Source organism: Nicotiana sylvestris, chromosome 9 (genome assembly GCF_000393655.2).
Source record: "Nicotiana sylvestris chromosome 9, ASM39365v2, whole genome shotgun sequence".
Lineage (NCBI taxonomy): Eukaryota > Viridiplantae > Streptophyta > Magnoliopsida > Solanales > Solanaceae > Nicotiana > Nicotiana sylvestris.
The window spans coordinates 153,104,224-153,113,613 of NC_091065.1; the positions used below are offsets into that span (position 1 = coordinate 153,104,224).

Genomic DNA, 9,390 nt, shown 5'->3' on the forward strand with positions numbered 1-9,390 from the left:
GGGACTAAAGATGCTCAAAGGTATATATATAAAAGACGAAAATAGACCTATCCCATATATAAGGACAATATGGTTAAAAACTCAAAAGTAGTTACATGTAAATCTCAATTACAAATATTACTAGGTAACATGATACTCTCAAAATCTTCACATATTCAGTGTTAAATTTTAATTCTAAGATGTATGAATTTAACATAACAAAGGATAGACACTGCGGATGAAATTAAATATCCGCTTAAATGAACAACAACAACATACCCAGTCTTATCCGCTTAAATGAACTGATCATTTAATATCAACTAACAACTAGACTCTCCTCCTATCTCAGTTTATATCAACTACTTCGCGAAATTCACATAAACAGTATAGAAATTGATAAATTAGTGCCCCAAATTACTAGTATATGAATATCTGAAACCATATAAAAAAATGTTCCACCACCATTGATCTGATACAGATAAAGAATATCTGATCATCTCCACGTGATATGAAGATCAACACATAAACAATAAAAGTATCAATACCTTGGAGAAAAACGAATCAAAATCAATAACAAGGAACTTATCGAAAGAGAGAAAAGATTCATCCACCCTTAATTGAACTAAGCTGGTTGATACTATAACTCTATTGTATGCAAAAACATTACTGTGTATTGATCAGCATCTTAACGACAAATATAGGAGGGCTATCATTTTGCAAAATAGGTCTCTTATCCAGCAATGAGGACCGCAACCAAAATGTAAAAGAATATAAATAAAATAGCTGCAAAGGATTAATACTACATTTTTGTGCCTCCGCCATCCGACATGAGAGATGCAGCTGCTGCAGCTGCAGTAGGAACAACCCCTGTTGACACACCGGGTTTTGACAAATGGAGGAGCCTGAAAAAAAAATAGAAACCATTTGTATGTCAACCAAATGATAGAAATAAGTAAATAAACTAGTTTCTCCTAACAATATATACCAAAGGCAAATCCAAGATTTAAATTGGTTGGGTTCAACCTTTAGGTTCTGACCCCATTATACTTTTGAAATTATGTGTTCAGATATTTGTTAAAAAGGCGATTATATATATATATATATATATATATATATATATATATATATGTATACTTATACTAATTCAGTTCAACCCATTATTTAAACACTCCATTCACCTCAGGGTAACAAACCAATATAAAGGTACTTACGGTGCAAGATATTCACAGAAGGACGATACAGCAGCAACAACTTCAGTGTAATTTTCAGATGAAGCAGGTGCTGTCACTTCAACTAGCTGTATGCCCGGTGTCACAGGCACTGCCTCATCAGTTGCATGAAGTTTCAACATCTTGTTGATGGATGAAACTGTAACAGTTATCTGGGCACCTCTTTGGAAATGGAATGCAAAACCAACTCTCAGCTGCTCGTGGTCTAGCTTGTAGCCGAGTGCATAAAACATGCGCAATGCATTCTTGCTTATTTTGCTTTCTATCATCGGTCTCACCAAGACTGAGATTTGTTCAGCACCAGTGCCTCTCATTGGACCACCAACATGTCGAACAGTCCTATATTTAATTTTACACAAAAATTTAGGCTTCACATATCGCCAGAGCTAGGCACAGTATGAAATAGATCACTTACCATGTGGGTTCCGGCTGCTCAAGATCACATAAGAGACGTATTTCTGATGCTACTAAGCCTGAGAATGAGCAGTAACAGACTTCATGGTTATAATAACCCAAGGAGAAAAGTGCGGGAGGGGGGAAAAGGAAAAATGTAAAATGGAGCTTTAGTGGCCCCTTTTGACAAGATATGACATGTCAAACAAGCACAAGTACATTATCGATAAACCATGATATCAAACAACCTTTTGTAAAAAACAGTGCAGTCAACAAGCTAATGAAGCCAAAACCATGAGTTCTTCAACTTACAAATAAGATGTACTGAAAGCAAAAAATACCTACCCATAATTCAATGCAATAATTTTCATATCGTGCCGCAATACAACTAGAATGAGATGGACCAACAACAACAACAACAACAACTACCCAGTAAAATCCCACATAGTGGGGTCTGGGGAGGGTAATGTGTACGCAGACCTTACCCCTGCCCCGATCGGGACAGAGAGGCTGTTTCCGATAGACCCTCGGCTCGATAAGACGAAAACAAAGTAAAAAAAAAAAGGAGAGAATTCATTAGTAAATCCAGTAGAAATCGAAATAGTAACAGAAACATAAAAACAGAAAGATGAATGACATGCAATAAGAGTAACCATAATCTACGGCCCGGGTCTAAGACAAACAACAAGAAAGAATGAGATGGACCACAAACTAGAAAAAAGCAGCTATATCAAACAACTAAGTTAAGAAAACTTCTAATGGATGCATATATGGTTGCAAGCATTTGCCTCAATCGCATGTGTACATACATGACCACTGAATTAGTGGTTCCTAGTTCCATCGTAGTTTACAAAGAAAACTCACTTACCTAGGTTTGGGACACTCTTAAGGCACAGTTCATGGATCCTTAAGCTTTGTTTATGTACACCACAAAGCCCTTGAAGCAGAATTTCGAGGGCCTCAACATGCTGCAGATATGGTTTGCACCGTCAAAATCATTTTCAATATTCAAATGCTAAATTCCACATTCAACGCCATAAAGTTAGGAGGCACATTTTTGCAAGAAGCAAAATGTGCTCAGTGAACTTACTTGAGTCTCAATAATTCCCTGAACCACACACTCCATTCCCACTTCAATTTATTCTAATTCACATGCAAAAGAACCTTTTGTAACGCACCTGTGAGTCCAAAAATCAAAAGATTAAGTTGAACTAAAGAGCGAAAAGGAAAAAGTTAACACCTAACAAATTATAAAGGTGTCGTCTACACTCTTCATATGAAGTGCATTGCCTAAACATAGAAAGAGCAATTTCCTACCAAAGTCCAGAATTGAGGAAAGTGAAACCAAAATCCTGCACCTACAAACTACAAGTCTACAATATAGGACTAACTTCCTAATAGCAAAGACAGCATATCAATAATAGATTAAATTGTGCCCACCAAATGGCAAATGCTCTCAAGAACATGACTTTCCAGCTAAAAATACATTAAAATGACAAATGTTTAACAATAGCATTATCATTTAAAAAACAATATGACCTCCAAAAAAATTGAAGGAAAAAGAAAAAGCAAAATGAATCAGAAAGAAAACAATTAGACGACTAGCAGCTTTCTTTCCGTGGAGCAAAGCCATGATTTGAATTTTATGGGTTTGAGCTCATTATTCTCCCACAACTCATTTGATTTACTAGGTAAGAAATCAAGTATTTGTACTTATTTAGGGAATTTTTTAACACATATACAGGTCTGAGCCAAAGCTAATGGGTTCGGATACACCCATAACTTACACCCATAACTTACACTCTACATCCGCCCAAAATTCACTCCCTTTATACCTTGGAAAAAGAAGAAAAATGCAAATTTACTGGGTACGAAATCAATTATTTGTACTTATTTAGTACTACATTTTTTAACACATATAGAGGTCTGAGCCAAAGCTACTTGGTTCGGATAAATCCATAACTTACCCTGTACAGCCTCCCCTATTTCCCCCATTACACCTTGAAAGAATAAAAAGAGAATGCAAATTTTATTGTAAAAATCACAAAGAAAGATGAAAAATTAAGAGTAAATTAGAGAAGAGGCTTTCTTTAAGCAATCGGAGGACACAAGGAATGCAAGCAACCCAATTCGCTATTCCTATTTATGATATAAGAAAAAAACAGTGGAAAAGGGGATCAGTGTTTTTGCATCATCACAATTGTGAGTTGTGACCCAATTCACCACTATTATTGTACCGTCAAAATTAAGTAGAAGAAAATAAAGGGGGTGGGAATACTAGGGTTTTACTCTCTTAAGAAACGAAGTAAAGAAAAAACTGGAGAGGTAAAGTCAGAGAGGAACGTACGAGGAGTTTGACGAAGAAGAAGACTGTTTAGCACTTGGCATTAGCGGCTTCCCAAGTGATTTGGGTTTCATAAGCCTGCAAAGTCTCAAAATGCATAGAGTTTAAGAAAAGTCAGGAATTTTTTCAAATCTTGTGCTCTTAGATTAAAAAGGGCAAAGGGTTAAATATATTCTTATATTATTTGTTATACTTTAGGTCCAAATATATTAATATTGTGATACTTTTGATTAAGTATACCATTTTTTAAATAATTTCAAGTGACACCACTTGAAACAAGACTGTCCGGCTAAACTTGTCTGGCGCTCTACTTACTCAGAGCGTAGGTCTTGGGTTCGAAACTGGAGTGCTTCATTTGTTATTTCAAAATTTTGTGCCGCATTTACATTAAAACTAATTGGTGTCAGTAGAGTCGAACTACTGACCTCTTTGAAGCAAAGAGAACTTTTAGCCAGTCGATCAGCAATCGCTTTGGTACATTATTGTGACACTAAATTATTTGTTCTAGGGTTAGTTGTATGTACTACTTTTGCCAATAAAATTAATTAAGAACAACATACGAACTTTTAGTGATTATTAGGTACTTTATACAGAAAAATAATATTTAGTATTTTTCTAATGAGGTTTGAATACTTTTCTAATATATTTGGGTTGTGTTTTATTAATATGATTCGAATTATGTTCTTTTTTATATAATGTTGTTAATAGTGTTTTGTTTACTTGTACACTTTAAAAAAATGTGACACCGCTTACGAAAAATCCTACGTACGTCACTGCGTGACACTAATATTTGATGAGGTGAATACCACATGGCAATGTCACCTCAACGCCACTAATCCATATAAAAGACTAAAATTTAAAATACAATATTTTTCATGGTAGCGATAATGGTGGAGAGGAAGGAAATTATAGTGGTGAAAAAAAATAGAAGGGAGGGGTGGGTTAGGGGCACTGAGGTGCCAAACCATATTGCATCCACCTCATCAAATGTCATTGTTCTGAGCACGTGATTTTTGTTCTACGCAACAATCACTCCAAAAGAAATAAAAATAATAGCAAATGGTCTTGCTGTACAATTTTTTGGATTTTTTACGTGGCATTTCGTTAGTTATTTGTAATTTTGTCCATTTTTTTAATTTTTTATCAAACAAAATACAAAAAATGTATGTCATGTGTAGTTGAATCATAGTCCGGTTATTAAAAGGAAAATCACGAAATATGCATGTTTTGTCCTATTTGTCGCCTTGGTGATTTTACCTATTTTTTTATATCTTTGATATGTGTGTAATAATTGTATTAAGTGTTTAATTAATGGGGTTTAATTTTGTTTAATTAGGTTTTTGTTTTAAATTTAAAAATAAAAGAAAAAGAGTGCAAAATTGGCCTGAAATTAAGTTTGGGCATGTTTCCCATTTAAAATCTGAGGCCCAAATCGAGCCCAAAACGTGTGTTTGGCCCGGTCCAGACCAGCTGACCTCAGGGGCGTCCAAACGACGTAGTTTTGATCTGGTCTGATCTGGGCCGTTGATCTCAGAATGATCAACGGCCAAGATCACATCCCCCGTACCCACGTATAGATCCGACCCGTTCAACCTTGGTCCAACCCAGCCCCGTGCACTTGAAACGACACCGTTTCCCTTTAGTAGATAGATCACAACCATTGATCATCAGCAATCCAACGGCCAACATCCAATTAATCACCCCGTATATAAACCCTTCCCCCTTTCACCCCGCGCCTAAGCCAAACCCCTTCTGCCTTAGGTCGTCCTCACCACAGACCCAAACCCCCGGAACCCTAGCCGCCCCCTTTCCCCTCACCATTAATCCCGGCGGCATGGACGCCGGTGACCCCCACCTTAACACCATAGATGCACCTCACCATCCTGAACCCAAATCCACCAACCACTTAGCTCGAATCCCCTCCCACCTTCTCGAATCCTCATTTGAAAATTCGAGTCGGACCTCGACTTACACCGATTTACCCCAACTTCACACCAGACAGTCCCCGGACCTCCCTCGTGACCAAACCATACTTGGTTTGGTCCGAATCTAACCGTGGAAACCCAAATCCTAAATCTGCCATCTAGGAACCCTAGAAACCCCGAGCCTGGTCTGTGTCCGTTTGAGCCAAGTTGATTAGGGTCTAATGGACCTTAATCGAAGTGTTCTCAGTTGAGAACACTTCGATTAAAGTCCGTTCAACCCCAAGAAGGGTCTTTTCAAATACGAGCTAAGGTTTTCTGATTTTTCAAGGCTTTAAGGTAAGTTTGTTTTTCTTTTTCTTTATTCAGTTCATGTGTTTGTTAAAGGTCTGTTCGTATGGCCAAACGTCTTGTTTAATTGGTGTTTTTGAATTTTTATCAACTGTTGTTGCCCACCTTGCCCGGGCCTCTGTATATGGTCAAGTCTTTCTTCATTCACTGATAATGTGTGTGTTGTGTAAACTGCACAGTCGATTGAATTTGAAATTGGTCATTTAATTAGTTCCCAAGGTCGTCTTTGTTTTGACAGTACAATCTGAACCCCTGCTCAATACTGTTTGATTCCAATCCTTGGCTGTTGATTGTATATGTTATAATTAGTATAGTCGATTCGATACGTGTCATCGAATAGTTTCAGTTGTTTGAATGATAACAATTTGATCTGTTTCTTGCTGAACATTGTTTGAATCAAATTGAGAATCGAGTATAGCTACTTATAGTTGTTAATTTGAATCAGAAATCTAAAGATTTGGTTTGTAGTTGCAGTCTAAATTGGTGGCATGTGTACTTGTGCACAACATGTGCATAAAAGGCCTTTTTAGAGATTAAAATAACTTGACAGCATATGCTGTCAGGTTATATTCTTGCTGCCCATGTCTGCTTTTAGTTTAATAAGCTGATTAAAAGGGTTGTCAGGAATCTCATGGGAGATTTTCATATTTTAAAATGTTGAGTGGAAAAACAGCAAGAAAGGAGGGGGTTCTGATGTGTTTAACAGACTAAAAGGGGCTGATGTTAGGCTATAAAGGGAGGAGAACTTCCATTAGTTAGGAGGAACTCAGACATATTTTGAGACTGAAAATTAGACTGGATTTTGAGGGGTTTGAGAAAGCATAGATACAGAGAGAGATACCACAGAATAGGCATATACAGACACATACACAAGAGAGAAAAACATACAGAAAAACCAGAAACTGTTTCTTCCTACTGTTGTTTGGGTTTCATTTGTTCAACCTGTTCAATCAATTCTGATTTCTTCCAAGTCTCAACTAAGTTTATTGGTTGGTTTGCATTAGTTGTTCTCCTGGACTTGGTCTGTCTTGGAGTATTGTTTCTACTGCACTGTTTGCTGTTGTTATTTTGTTACTGTTTGTTCCATCAGCTATAGTTGCATCTTGCACTGGGATTTGTCCTGTTGTTATCTGCTGTTACTACTGCTGCTTCTGTTGCCATTATCACTCTACTGATTTCTCTTCTTCTTCAATTGTAAGCATTTCCAGGTACACACTTCTGAAACCATGTTTGCTGAAAGCTTGAAGTTTGAAGTAGAAATACAGAAATGAATGTTGTTTTGCTTTACAATACTTGTATTAAAAACATAGCAATAAGTTGAATGTTAGTTAGCTTGTATTTGTTTAAGTTCATTTTATCTACAATTACTTTGTATGAATTAATATACATCCTAACCGAGGTGGATTACTAGACAGTATTATTGTTAGATCAGATGTGTCGGGAGATGATATATTTGTTAGATCAGTTTATAGCTCATTAAAATATACCTTTGTGCAATATGTACTTAATAGAAGTTTAGTCTATTTAACACTACATGGTTATAGTTGTTAAGATGTCTGTATGACGAGGAGTGCGTGTGTGTTTAGTATATCGGCAGTCAAATCTCAGTTTCTATTTTTGTTTCCCTAACATGTAAGGCAGGATGCTTTTAATTCAACAGAAAGACTCATCATAATTCTGAATCGTTTAAACTAACTCTATCAAATTGGGTCGCGTTAGGCAGTTTATAGGATCACGTCTGAATCTCATTGGTATTAGTTTATAGTAGTTAATGCTGTTAATCTGTTCAAAAGGTCATTTTGCATAAAATGAGACAGACGCCTAGGGTGAGTTCAGCATGATATTTGTCTTGTATGCAATTTCTTTTGTCAAATTGAAAGCATGTTCAATAAAGCACAAAATTTTTCCACCTCGCAATAATCAATCAGATAATTAGCTAAGCCTGAAATTCAATTAGCATACATTTTATTTCTTCTATTTTTTAGAGACAAACATAATAGAAATGTAGTCACTTTAGGATATCCTTTATAAAATAATGAGACGAGCCTCGTAAAATAAAAATGCAAATTGCGGGGCCCTCAATAATTAACCATAATAAATACTTAGAATTTGGGATGGACTGTTTAGTGAACTTCGTTGCCTTCTCCAAAGATAATAACGCGTTAAACTCTTTAGGCGCGACTCAATTAAATTACATTCTTAAATTCGGGTGCGCATTTATGTGACCCAAATTCAAATCTCAACGGAGTCGAAATGTGTTAACAACTACGGGTGCATTGATTGTGACGTGGTTCGAGATGCATTTTCACGACGTTGCAATTCTATAAAATAAATGATAATAATAAAAGCGGTTTAAACTTAATAAAAGCACATAAGTCACAACATGTATTTAAATCAGATATTTAGCCATTATAACAATTTAAGCGACCGTGCTAGAACCACGGGATTCGAGGGTGCCTAACACCTTCCCTCGGGTCAACAGAATTCCTTACTTAGAATTTCTGGTTCGCAGACTTCATTTGGAAAAGTCGAAAATTTCCTCGATTTGGGATTCAAGATAAACCGGTGACTTGGGACACCAAAAACCAAACCTTTCCCAAGTGGCGACTCTGAATTAAATAAATAATCCCATTTCGAATATTGTCACTTAAATTGGAAAAACTCCCTCGCGCATTTTTACCCTTCGGGGCGGGGCGCGCAAAAAGGAGGTGTGACAGCTCTGGCGACTCTGCTGGGGATAGTTCAACCCAGAACCACTGGTTCAGGGTTCAAGAATTCGAGCTTAGAATAATTGTTATATTTGGCTTTATTACCTGGTCTTTATTACATGTTTTCGCATAACGTGTTAAAAGTTATCTTTTACCGCTTTGATATTATCTGAATTGTATATAAACTATGCCGAAACCTTTCTCTTCTTACCTCCGGGGAGAAGCTCGCTGGTCGAGACTCCCTATTCTGTTAGTGTCAATACCTGAAATAAGAAAGAGGCCGGACAAGTTACAAAGCCGGACGATCTCGCGGGTCCCCGGTACGTAGCCCCCTCCTCGACTCGAGTTGTCCGCTCGGGTACACAGTCTAGAACATATACCCAGGTTATAAACCTAGTATAACGAAACTTCATGCCGGATCCCTAGTAGGAACGTTTATTTGCATCATGTTGCATTTGACATAG

General features: G+C 36.9%; 1 protein-coding gene across 2 annotated transcripts; it reads right to left on the minus strand.

The window, feature by feature from the left end:
* Positions 1 to 525: 525 nt before the first annotated feature.
* On the minus strand, positions 526 to 4,124 carry LOC104226313 (mediator of RNA polymerase II transcription subunit 18). 2 transcript variants are annotated; one of them, XM_009778270.2, is made up of 6 exons: positions 3,949 to 4,124; positions 2,692 to 2,779; positions 2,470 to 2,569; positions 1,624 to 1,681; positions 1,191 to 1,547; positions 526 to 881 (listed from the first exon to the last, which is right to left on the minus strand). In XM_009778270.2, the coding sequence occupies exons 2-6, from the start codon at positions 2,725 to 2,727 to the stop codon at positions 779 to 781; spliced, it is 654 nt and encodes a 217-aa protein (XP_009776572.1). In that variant the 5' UTR covers positions 2,728 to 2,779; positions 3,949 to 4,124; the 3' UTR covers positions 526 to 778. The 2 variants fall into 2 exon arrangements, with proteins under 2 accessions (XP_009776572.1, XP_070012730.1); XM_070156629.1 differs by lacking the exon at positions 3,949 to 4,124 and adding an exon at positions 3,569 to 3,716.
* Between the last annotated feature and the right edge of the window lie 5,266 nt (positions 4,125 to 9,390).

Bases quoted from the DNA above. Each gene is read 5' to 3' on its own strand.
- LOC104226313 (XM_009778270.2), bottom strand. From the start codon at position 2,727: ATGGAGTGTGTGGTTCAGGGAATTATTGAGACTCAA. The intron at 1,682-2,469 runs GTAAGTGAGTTT...GCTCATTCTCAG, and splicing joins TAAGAGTGTCCCAAACCTAG to GCTTAGTAGCATCAGAAATA. The intron at 1,548-1,623 runs GTAAGTGATCTA...AATTAAATATAG, and splicing joins GAGCAGCCGGAACCCACATG to GACTGTTCGACATGTTGGTG.